Source organism: Mus caroli, unplaced genomic scaffold, assembly GCF_978045245.1.
Source record: "Mus caroli unplaced genomic scaffold, Mus_caroli_1 scaffold_6, whole genome shotgun sequence".
NCBI lineage: Eukaryota > Metazoa > Chordata > Mammalia > Rodentia > Muridae > Mus > Mus caroli.
In genome coordinates, this window is record NW_028227261.1 from 18,837,041 (window position 1) to 18,848,614 (window position 11,574).

The 11,574-nt window shown below is 51.4% G+C and overlaps 1 protein-coding gene across 1 annotated transcript; it reads right to left on the reverse strand.

Annotated features, from left to right (window-relative positions):
* Nucleotides 1-8,080: 8,080 nt before the first annotated feature.
* Nucleotides 8,081-11,214, reverse strand: Pla2g2e (phospholipase A2 group IIE). The gene is made up of 4 exons (XM_021161562.2): nt 11,175-11,214; nt 10,161-10,299; nt 9,874-9,980; nt 8,081-8,223 (listed from the first exon to the last, which is right to left on the reverse strand). Exons 1-4 carry the CDS (start codon nt 11,212-11,214, stop codon nt 8,081-8,083), a joined length of 429 nt encoding a protein of 142 aa, XP_021017221.1.
* Between the last annotated feature and the right edge of the window lie 360 nt (nt 11,215-11,574).

The window sequence follows — 11,574 nt, forward strand, 5'->3', positions numbered from 1 at the left end:
CGTCTGTTAACTACCGACTTTTGGGTCTCTGGAAACAGCTGGGACCCGGTTTGCTAAAGGCGTCCAGTGTAGGGGTAAAAGCAGACTCATAGCAATGACCCCAGAGGACTCGTGGAGAGGCAGTACTGTGGGCTGTGCGATTGCCTTGCACCCACCCACGAGTCTCTTAAGTTCCATCCCTAGTACCATATAAATGTCACGGAGGTGCACGCATAGCAAGCCCAGGAAAGTCAGAAGTTCAAGGTCATTCTTGGCTATATTGCAAATTTGAGGTCTGCCTGGGCTACGGTGAGACCCTGTCTCAAAAACAGAACAACAAAGGAGCCCAAACACAAATAGACCTAAAGAAAGGCGGAGCCGATGGCTCAGGAATTCAGAGAAACCAAGCGAAGCTTAGTGGTCTGTGCATGAGAGGGGAAGTAGGCATGGAGCTAGGGAAGGACCAGTGTGAGCAAAGTCCCTCGGAGGAAAGCCTTGGGTTTAGGGTGGGGTATGCCTAGAATACTCAAGTTGGGAGGGAGGCTAGAAACACTTCATCAAAGCTCCCCAGAGTAGCAATGCTGTGCTTTCCCCCAGTGAGGTCTAGTCTTAAGGCACACTTAGTCCAGCTGGGCTGGGTGTTGGGTGTGTGGACTTGGCTCTACTGCGTTGTGTTCTAAGGACATGGCAGCTAGCAGCCCTCCAGAAGAACTTGCGCTGCATCTCTGCTGACAGCTTCACTAGTTTACCTCTGGGGACAAGACTAATGACTCAGATGGGCGACTCTCAGATGGGCGTCCACTTAAGCTCTTGCTCCCATGGTGGGAAGCCAAGGGGGCTGGTCGAACGAACCAGTGTACTGTTCACCAAATGTGTATGGCACCCTTTCCACAGATAGTTCCACGGAAGCAGGCATTTGGAAACTGCCTTTGCTAAGAGGCGCTGACTCCGAACGTGAGCTCACAGGCAGCAGAAAAGCTGGCGTCCTTGCCTTCATTTGTTGTCCATCTCCTTTCTGCTGGCTCAGACTCTGACTGCCCTGGCCACTCAGGTTCTAAGGCGCGTTAGTCTAAACCCTTCAAGACCGAAAACACAAAAAGCCATTGTCTTAAACCTGCAGTCAGTCAGTCACCTTGGAATTCCAGGAAGAGAAATCCTGCGGGATGAACAGCCCATGGGTGTGTGTGTGTGTGTGTGTGTGTGTGTGTCTGTAGAGGCTGCAGCCTGGGGCTGATCATCCTGTAAAAACTAGATTGGACCCTTGGCGAGGGCTGGAATGAACAGATCTAACAATTCAGGGCCAGACCCGAGGCAGTGATGGGCAGGAGCAATTCATTAACCAGGATTACCTACACATGCCTCTTGCCCTCGTTTTCCTACTGTCTAAAGCTCTTATCCGTACCCCCAGGATCAACTTGGGATCATTAGACCGCCACTTCGTTTCTCCTCCCTGCCTTGTTGTCTGAACCTCTTTTTGCTTTTTAAGACAGGTTCTCTTGTAACTCAGACTGGCCTCCAGCTCACTGTGTAGCCGAGGATGACCTTGAACTCTTGGCCCTCCTGCCTCCATCTTCTGAGCTTCAGAAATACAGTCCTGTTGTACCATATCCAATTTATGCAATGCAGGGATCGAACCCAGGACTTCCTGTATGCTAGGCAAGCACTCTACCAACAGAGCTTCATTGCTTTCAGAATTCGCTGTCTCTTTATTCATTATTTTTTAAAGATTTATTCATTATTTTATGTATGTGAGTACACCATTGCTCTCTTCAGACACGCCAGAAGGGGGCATCGGATCCCATTACAGATGGTTGTGAGCCACCATGTGGTTGCTGGGAATTGAACTCAGGACCTCTGGAAGAGCAGTTAATGCTCTTAACCACTGAGCCAGCCCTCTCTGTCTCTTTAATTAGGATGCTGGGCTGAGTGGCCGAGCCTAGCCTGGGGAGCTGCTGTAGCCGGAGCTTTTGCCCCAAATTCCAGGTACATCACACACCCCCGGAATCAACTGGACAGATACTGTAGCCTCATTGGCATGATGAACAGAGCAGATAAATCAGATAGATATACAAGAAGTAATTGAGTGTGGATGGAGTGTCCATAATGCCCCAGGCCCTTATTTAAAACTTAACCCTGCTGGGGAGGCTGATGGGTCTGCCCATTATCATCAGGCCCTTCAGTTAATTCGGACATCTACTCATTTATTAAGCAATCTGCATAATGGGGCACTCTGCCTATCACTTTCGACAGCACAGAACACGGAACATGGCAGCAGGGGCAGGATGCAAAGCCATGAACAGACGCACATAGCTGGGGAAGGCAGCACTAGGAGAGACCCAGACAGAGCTCTGCAGTTTGACCGAGGCTGACACCCACTGGGGTTTGGAAAGGTGGAACTTGGGATGTCTTTGGAATACAAGGGCTATTAGGATGAGGAGCTGTGGCTGAGGAGAGACTACAGGCCAGCAGTGGGGACATTCTGGGGACAGAGAAGGTGACTGTGAGAGGAAGCAGAGCCACCACTGCTTGGCAGGGGTGAGCTTTGTTAGGACAAAAAGGCCTAAGGACCATGGCTGGGCCTTGAGCGGGAGAGCATGAAAGAGGAACAATAGATGAAAATCAGCTTAGCACATAGGCCTTAAAGGAGTGGGGTGCTTTCCTTTCAAACTCAGAGAGGAGTCTCCTCAAAAGCTTAGAATAAGGGAAGGGAGAGAGCAGCCATGGACAGGATCAGGTTGGGCACGGGACTGGGGTCAGAGAAATCCCAGGAACAAATGAGCTATGTGAATTTTATAAGTTTTCAGGGATTGGCAGGAGGTTTGACATGGCACGAGTTAGTCTGGGATAGCCTGTATGTTTTACAGGGAGAGCCTACATGACTGGAGTATGGAGGAGCTAGGTTCGGGAAGGACCATAAACTAGGGGCTGTCGCAGCCATCACACAGACCAGCTTCTTAACTCTTGCCCTAGGAAGAGGGCTGCAGTGGGGTTTGTCCTCTTAGAGTGACTGCTGTCTTAAAATGACAAGCCTGTGATCTAACAGTACCGTCTTGAATGCCAAGGGTCAGTGAACAATAGTGGACAACGGATGATTTGTGGAGAACCTAGGAGTGACACAGTAGAAGTCAAGGAGTGTAGGTGCAGATGAAGACAGTGTGGAGAATGGGGTTGTCTGCTGCCAGCTGACCACAGCTTGCTTCTCTCTCTCTCTCTCTCTCTCTCTCTCTCTCTCTCTCTCTCTCTCTCTCTCTCTCTCTCTCTCTCTCTCTCTCCAGCATCATGGGAAGGAAGAATAAACATTAATGGAAGTATTGAGCCTTCTAGTCATGACCGCCAGGAACCCCAAAGGAGCAGGTGAACGTCTATGACATCACAACTAGGCTTTTCCATTAACTCAGGAATTCCACTGTGATTTGTAATCACTTATTCAGCGACTTATTTAATAATAATAATAATTTGTGTGTGGTGTCTGTGATGGGCATAATAGGAACAGAAGCAAAATCAATCCTGATCAATCAGTGTCCCCTCCCCAGCCTCCGTGAGCCCCTTGCTTCCTCTGCTCGCTTAGCCATCCATTCCTTCATCTATCCATTAATCTATCATCAGTGGTAAAGACATCCATCCATCCATCCATCCATCCATCCATGCACCCCCACCCTCCACCCAAGAGACAGGGCATGGAGGTGTCTTCAGGAAAGCAGCTTTTAATTATGTTGGTGGTCTCAGTCGAAAACAAAAACATGAGGGAGGGGCCAATAACAGTCAAACAGGACCTGACCTTAAGCTGAGACTCGAAAGATGGCCCAGATGTGGAGGAAGGAAAGCTGACTGAGGATGGGGACTGAACAAGCTCTCCCGTAAGCATTTGGCAGAGACTAAACCACGTGGCACTGTCTCTGTCCTTCCTTCAAGGTCTCTGGGAAGGCTTCGTAAGCAAGGAGGGGGTGCGGGAGGAATGTCACGTTTATGTCTACTCAAGGACATTTTCCGTTTCCCTTTTCCCTGCCTCTCAGAGACCCCACTTCATCCACACACATGGATCTGCCATCCCCCATGCATCCATCTATTGACCCACCACCCACTCATCACGCATACGTCTGTATGTCCATCTGTCCATGTGTCTATTAACTCATCTCCTTGCCATCCACATATACATACATCTTCCATGAACCCACCCATTCACCTCCCCACATGCACACACCTACCCATCCATCCACCTGCTCACCCATGCAGTCCACTCATCATACATACATCTATCCTCCCGTACCCTCACCCACACAGGCACATATGCATATGTCTATCCATCCATCCACTCGTTCACCTACCCATCCATCCATGTATCCATCCACCCTCCACCCCCACATCACCCACCCATGCCTCCCTCCCTCCAACGGGTTCACATAAAGCACTCAGGGTCCAGATTCTGTAAACACCTAGCATTTAATGTTATGTTGCTACTCTGACAGCCATCAATTCTTAGGGCACAAATGCCTGTTCCTGCAGTAGGCATCGAAATGCACTTTAAATATATTTAACTAAACTAGAGCACAGATTTGTGTGGAAGCTGTCTCTGTCCCATCTTCTTTGTGCGGACACTTGTGACAATCGGCAACTCTCCTAGATTTCCTACACACCTGGGGGGGGGGGGGGAAGGCCTGTTTTTGGACTGATTCTGTGTTATGGTTTGTATATGCTCAGCCCAGAGAGTGGCACTATTAGAAGGTATGGCCCTGTTGGAGTAGGTGTGTCACTATGAATGTGGGCTTAAGACCCTCATCCTAGCTGTTTGGAAGTCAGTCCTCTGCTAGCAGCCCTCAGATGAAGATGTAGAGCTCTCAGCTCCTCCTGCACCACGCCTGCCTGGATGCTGCCAAGATTCCTGTTTTAATGATACTGGACTGAACCTCTGAACCTGTAAGCCAGCCCCAATTAAATGTTGCCTTAGAAGAGTTGCCTTGGTCACGGTGTCTGTTCACAGCAGTCAAACCCTAACTAAGATGTTCTGCCACAGCCAGCCTGGCATAGCTCTGAGGTTTCTAATAACATGGCTGCCATGGTTACTGCTGCAGCTGTTGCTCTCTGCCCATCAGTCTCCTGGGAAGCAAGAGCCTAGCCTAGAGCAGTGGTTCTCAACCTCCCTAATGCAGAGAGACCCTTTAATACAGTTCCTCAGGTTGTGGCGCCCCCCCCAACCATAAATTTATTTTTGTTGCTACTCCTCAAGTGTAATTTGGCTACTGTTATGAACCATAATGTAAGTATCCATGTTTTCTGATGGTTTTGGGTGACCCCTGTGAAAAGGTTGCTCAATCCCAAGGGGGCCGTGACCCACGGGTTGAGAACCACTTCCGTAGACAGCCTGCTGCTATGAATCAGAAGGACACAGGTCTGTACCTGACTTCAAGTTCAGGGTTCTCCTTGCTTTGTCAGCCATTTCCACCAATCTTGAGCCAGTGTCTGGGATTGTACCTGGGACAGACTCGTGCAAATGGGATCTAGACGGACTCTGGATTCATTCGCTGAATAGTTATTGAGTCCTGGGAAAACTGAAGACTCTGTGGTCCACGGGCTTACAGCCTGGTCTGAGGTCTAAGCTGGGTCACTGCGGGCTTCTCAGGAGTCTTGTTTCAAAGTATTTCAGTTATTGGATAGTTATACAATTATTAGTCCATCAAGAATGACCTGCAGTCAGCCGGGCGTGGTGGTGCATGCCTTTGATCCCAGCACTCGAGAGGCAGAGGCAGGCGGATTTCTGAGTTGTAGGCCAACCTGGTCTACAAAGTGAGTTCCAGGACAGCCAGGACTGCACAGAGACACCCTATCTCGAAAATCCAAAATAACGCCCCCCCCCCAAAAAAAAAACCAAACCAAACAAACAAACAAAAAGAATGACCTACAGTCAACCATATCCAGAAACAACCTCTGGTCTCCCAACACATTGCAGGACCCTTTTCTAGACTTTCCCCTGTCTTCATGTCCATTGTCATCCCATTGATGGTGGTGAGGCACCTGTCACTAGCCCAGGGTGCACTTCTGTCAGGAAACCCAGTATAAGCCAGAGCCTATATCTTTCCTAACAGTCTGAAAGATGGCCACTAGAGGGCGCCCCAGGACCACACTTCCTGTCAAATGAGGGTCAGGCTTGTGTCCCTCCCAAGTTTTTTGCTTTATAGCCTTGTTTGAGTCAGTCACAACAGACACAACCTGCCGCCCACTTCTTCTTTTTCCAAGCGATGAGAGGCTTCCCCTTTCAAAGTTCCCCATGACACATCCCTTTGATTTCATGCTCGCAGAGATCTTGTTATACCATGAAGAAGATGAAGGGAGTGGATGTTTATCAGGTGTCCTCTGTGAAACTCACCCTGTGCGATAGTTATGCTGCTTTGAGCTATGGACCCGGCTCCTCTTGCTCAGGCTGCTGCCCAGTTATTACAGATGGCCGAGGTATTGCCGCTGTAGTTAGGAGTAAAATCTGTCGCAGGTCTCTCCTGCTGGGAACCCTTTAATGATCCTAACATGCTGAAGTCTTCTTTTCTGACTCTGTGTTTGGAGCTCGAGTCAGCTGTGTAGGCGAACAGCTGACCTGCACGGACACCTGGATGGGCACCTGCACAGACACCTGTATGGACACCTGGATGGGCACCTGCACAGACACCTGCATGGACACCTGGATGGGCACCTGCACAGACACCTGCATGGACACCTGGATGGGCACATGCACAGATACCTGCATGGACACCTGGATGAGCACCTGCATAGACACCTGCATGGACACCTGGATGAGCACCTGCACAGACACCTGCACAGACATCTGGATGGACACCTGGATGGACACCTGGATGGGCACCTGCACAGACACCTGGACCTTCCATCTGTTAGGTCCACTTAATGCAGCCATACCTGAATGTCATGATGACACAGCTGGTGCCCACTTCTTCAAGCAGTGAAGGGCCTGGAGTGAGTTCACCTTCTGGGCAGAGTATGGCCCTTCTGGCCCTCAGATTCCCATCTATCCAAAAAGGAGATTGGACTAGAGGCAGACCTCAGTTGATACAGCATTTGCCTAGCACACAGGAAGCCTGGGGGTTTCTTCCCAGTATTGTGTAAAACCAGTTGTTAAAGCGCAGAATCCTAGCACTCAGGAGGTGGAGGCAGGAAGGTCAGAAGTTCATGGTTATCTTTGGCTACCTAGCAAGTTCAAGGCCAGCCTGGGTTACATAAGACCTCACCTCAAAAAAAAAAAAAAGTGTTTTTGTTTTTTTTAAAGGTGGAAAAGATGGGTTTGCTTTCCCATCTAAATTAGTCCTTGCCAGGGGGGCGTTTTGAGGTCTGATGACAAAAGGAACATATATTTAGGTTTGCATTTTTTTGTTGTTGTTTCTCATAGTAAGCCATCTGGCCAGAAATGTTCCTTCCAGAGAGAACCATGACAGTCTTGGATAAGACTGGAGAGAGAGAGAGAGAGAGAGAGAGAGAGAGAGAGAGAGAGAGAGAGAGAGAGAGAGAGAGAGAGAGAGAAGTGTGTGGCCTGGGCATGGTGACACACACCTTCACCTCAGCCCTCAGGAGGCAGAGGCAGGTGGGTGGGTCTCTGTGGGAGCTCGGGTCAGGCTGTTTCAAAGCCTGAGTTTCAGGGCATGGAAACGTGGGAATTCACTGCTATAGAAAACAAAGGACTTATGGCTGGTCCTACAAACAAGAGCCGCCATGTCACCTCTCTCCCTACTGTATGACAGTGCTTAGCATTGTGCTGGCCCAGGATAGGTACTCAAAATAGGACTGGATGGATGAGGGAACACAGGTAAACAACTGTGTAAAGCCTGAAGAAACAATGGAAGACTGTTACAGGAAAATAAACTTCTCTTATTCAGAAGAGGGTATTGATATGCCAGAGGGGACTTAGTGGATCTTGTGAGCGCTGACTAGTCCCGTGGCTTCTTCAGCTGATCCGGTGGATCAGGTGTGGTCCTGGAGGCCAGAGACCAGGGCTCATGATCTCTGAGGGGGCAGGATGAGTTTGCTGGGTGAGGAATCTGGGTTCTGAGCTTCTCAGGGCCTGAGACTGCAGCAGCCTGGGGTTGTTATGGAGCCGAGCAGAGCCTCAGCAGGGTGGGGTGGGCCCAGTACACAGCTTGTTGGGGTAGTGGGCATACTTGCGGTTATAAGTGTTCAGGTTGTGGCGAAAGCAGAGAGCGGCTCTCTTGTCACACTCGCAGGTATGCCGCTGGCAAGCCGTTCTACCAGCTAGAGGGGGATGGAAACAAGCCAGGGACTCAGGTGGCAGCTGGGCGCTGGGCACTGTGTGCTGTGGTGGTGGGCGGGGTGTGTGTGTGTGGTGGGCGGGGTGTGAATGGTGGGCGGGGCAATACCGGCTCCCTGCTGCTCTGTGGTCCAGCTTCCCAGCCCCATCTTTAGCCCCTTTCTTACTTCCTTGGAAGCCCACGCTCAAGGGGATGCTCCGTACTTTTGCCTGTCAAGGATTGCGTTGGGGCTGGCTTGCTAGCTCCAGGACACAAATAAAGCCAAAAGTTTGCCCAGGGTGTCTCCTTCCTCTCCAACCTCATGCAAAAGGTCTTAGCCCTCTCCTGCCAGAGGCTTTGTAACCTCTCACCTTCCTCCTGTGAGGGCTGTAACAAGGCTTCACAACCTCTCACCTTCCTCCTGACAGGGCTGTAACAACCCTCCCGTATTAGAGATGCCCAGGGTCCGGGATAGAGGCTAATGCTGGGGCTCCTGGGGACTTCAGCCTGTCTTAATCAGAGTAGACAGAGCCTGCACCCAGCCCAGGTATCAGATTGGTCCACTCTGCCTTCCTGAGAGCCAGCTGGCATCCTCATGGCAGGCGCCAGGTGCCTGGAAGACTTCTGTCTACGTGGTTGTCTGTTTCTGCCCGGGGTCGCTCTGGCTATTTTTTTTGTCCCCAGGAATACACCTCCGTGTCTAGAAGGGTCTGATGTCTCATTTCCTCTTCAAAGTGAGCATCTCCCTTCAGGAGTCTGCCCACACCTGCTATGTCAGCAGGACTGGAGGTCCTAACAGTAGGCAGCTGGAATGGGTGGGGCTATCTCAGTTTAACAGGCAAAGAATCACGCAGGTTTTCCACAAACCATTCCTTTGCTCAAAGTAGCAGGGAGTGGGGGCACAAGGCAAAGAGCCTGCATCCCTTCAGCCTGATTCCTCCCTGAACACCCTCTCAGTGCCATCCCAACTGGGGACCACCCGACCCTTGCCTGAGCCCTCAGTGATGAGGACCTGATACGGCTGCCTGGTTGAGCAATCTCTTAGCTCACACTTTGGCACAGACCTGAGTTCTGTGTTGAGCCCAATCCTCAGGCTGCTGGGTTCTTCCCTGGGCACTACACCCACCAGGGCCTCCTCTCCTCTGGGATAACTAGACCTGGCTTTTACATTGTGACGAAAACTTTAAGTGCCGTTGGGTATTCTTGGTTAAGGCTATTTCCCTAGATAAGGCTTGGAGGAAACCTAATAGGACCCAATGGGCAATGAACTGGGCAAAGTGAGGGAGGTGGGGCCAGCCTAGCAGTCCCAGTGGGTGCAAACAGCTTGTGAGAATAGGGGCTGCTGTTCACAGTCATATCCCCTCCTGCCTCCTCCTAGGGGAGGATTTTTGGACTCTAGTTCTGGGGGTGGCTCAGCTCTGTCCCTTCTGGTGACTCCTCAGAGGCTGAGCCTGGGCAAGGGCTCTATGGGCGGGGTCACAAGGCTGTACAGCCCAGATGCCCTGTAAGAATCAGAAACGGTGGAAGGGTGTTCCCACTCTTATGTGATGATAGGACGCTTAAAGGGTCTGGCCCTGTGACAAGGAACAAGCTCACTATCTGGAGGGACTCCTGCCTACCCGGTGTCTGGCTCACTCCAGGGTTGGTCACCTACCACAGAAGATGTTGTCTCGAGTGATAGAGAAGAGGTACTTTTCCAGCTTGGGGTCACAGCCCAGCTTCTCCAGGCGGCCATAGCAGCAGTCATGGGCATGACAACACCTATGGGGGCAGAGTTAACCCAGAGGGGCTGTTAGTCAGGCTGGGCTGGGCTGGAGCAGCTCCTGGGACCCCAGAACCCAGGAGGGAAGTAGAGTACGAGTCCCTGCTGTCTAGGTGCCCCCAGCTTCTCCTTCCTCCCAGACTGCTCCCCCAGGTCCTCCAGGCAGTCCTCCTGCTCACCAATCCGTCTCGTCCACTGGCCAGTGGGAGCCACCGACACCGCAATAGCAGCCATAGTCATTGTACTGCAGGGCAGGCTTTCCCGTCATTCTCTCAATCATCACTCCAAACTGAACCAGGTTCCCGCCAACCAGGGGCACTACAGAAATGGTGGCAGAGGCCACAAGGTTCCGCAGGGCCGGTGAGCATTGCATCCAGGGCCCCATCCTGAAGTCCCCTTAAGATCTGACTCCAGACATTTCCCAAAGGATTCAGTAATCCTCCCCACTCCAAAGCACCCAGCTATCAATAGCAAGGAAACTAAGTATGCTTTGTGCTTTGATCGCCTAGATAGCCACCCCCACCTGTGTGCTGTGTGTGTGTGTGTGTGTGTCTGTGTCACGAATATGTGCATATCCATGGAAGCCACAGTTGGTACCAGTTTTCTTTACCTTCCACCTCACTGTTGAGACAGAATCTCTCAGTGAACCTTGTCTATTTGGCTAGACTGGCTAGTCAGCGAGCTGCCAAGATTCACTCCTCCACGGCCCCGGGGTTACAGATGTGTGTCTCAATGCCTATCTTTTACATAGGTCTTGGGGATTCAAACTCAGTCTCCTACCCATCCCACGTTCCCCACGCCTGCTTCACTTCCTCATGCTATACTGGACCCCTACACTGACTCTTTACATCTCTCTCAGGAAAATCTGAATCTCCTCAGCCCTCAGCCCCTTTCTCCCCAGCAGCTCCCAGAACCTTCTGATTCCGTGGTGGGGAGGCACACATCCCCACAGGCTGGGGATCACAGGGCTCTCAAACCCTTTCCCACTGCATTCTTCTCAGCCCTTTCCCCTGCTCTCCCTCTCTTCCAGTCAGTGCTGCCTCAGGAGCCTTAGGATGGCCAGGTGGGTGGTGGTGGGAAGGCAGGCAGCCTCTAGCACTTAGTACCCTGATGCTCTGTGCAGAGCCCTGCTCAGGTATCCAGAGTATGGGGTGGGGGAGGAGAGGAAGAGAGAGGTCATGAAAGTCACTTACCCAGGAGGCAAAGGCAAGCCAGGGCAATGGGAGGTTTCATCCTGGGGGAGGTAGGCAGGGGGCATGGGAGCCTGCTGCAATGGGAGGAAGTGATCTGGGGCCTCTGATCTCCAGACACCTCCCAATTAGTTAAATACACAGGGCCTGTCCACCCCTGTCATTAACCCTGGAGTGCCCAGTGATGCAATAATTCCCACACTTTGACTAAGTTCCCAGGGGAGGGGCCAGCCAGTTCCCTGGGGGCCTGGGGTGCTCTTTTCCCGAGGGTGTGTGAAAACAGGGATGGGACAGTCTTGTGGCCATCTTTCCTTCTGTTCCACCTTCTCTGGGCCCCCCACACTCCTAAATTGCTAACTTTGCTCCTGGGGTCTGTGCCCCATTTTTCCCCCTATGCTTCCTG

Bases quoted from the DNA above. Each gene is read 5' to 3' on its own strand.
- Pla2g2e (XM_021161562.2), bottom strand. From the start codon at position 11,214: ATGAAACCTCCCATTGCCCTGGCTTGCCTTTGCCTCCTGG. The intron at 10,300-11,174 runs GTAAGTGACTTT...CCATTTCTGTAG, and splicing joins GGCTTGCCTTTGCCTCCTGG to TGCCCCTGGTTGGCGGGAAC. The intron at 8,224-9,873 runs GTAGGTGACCAA...ATCCCCCTCTAG, and splicing joins TCGAGACAACATCTTCTGTG to CTGGTAGAACGGCTTGCCAG.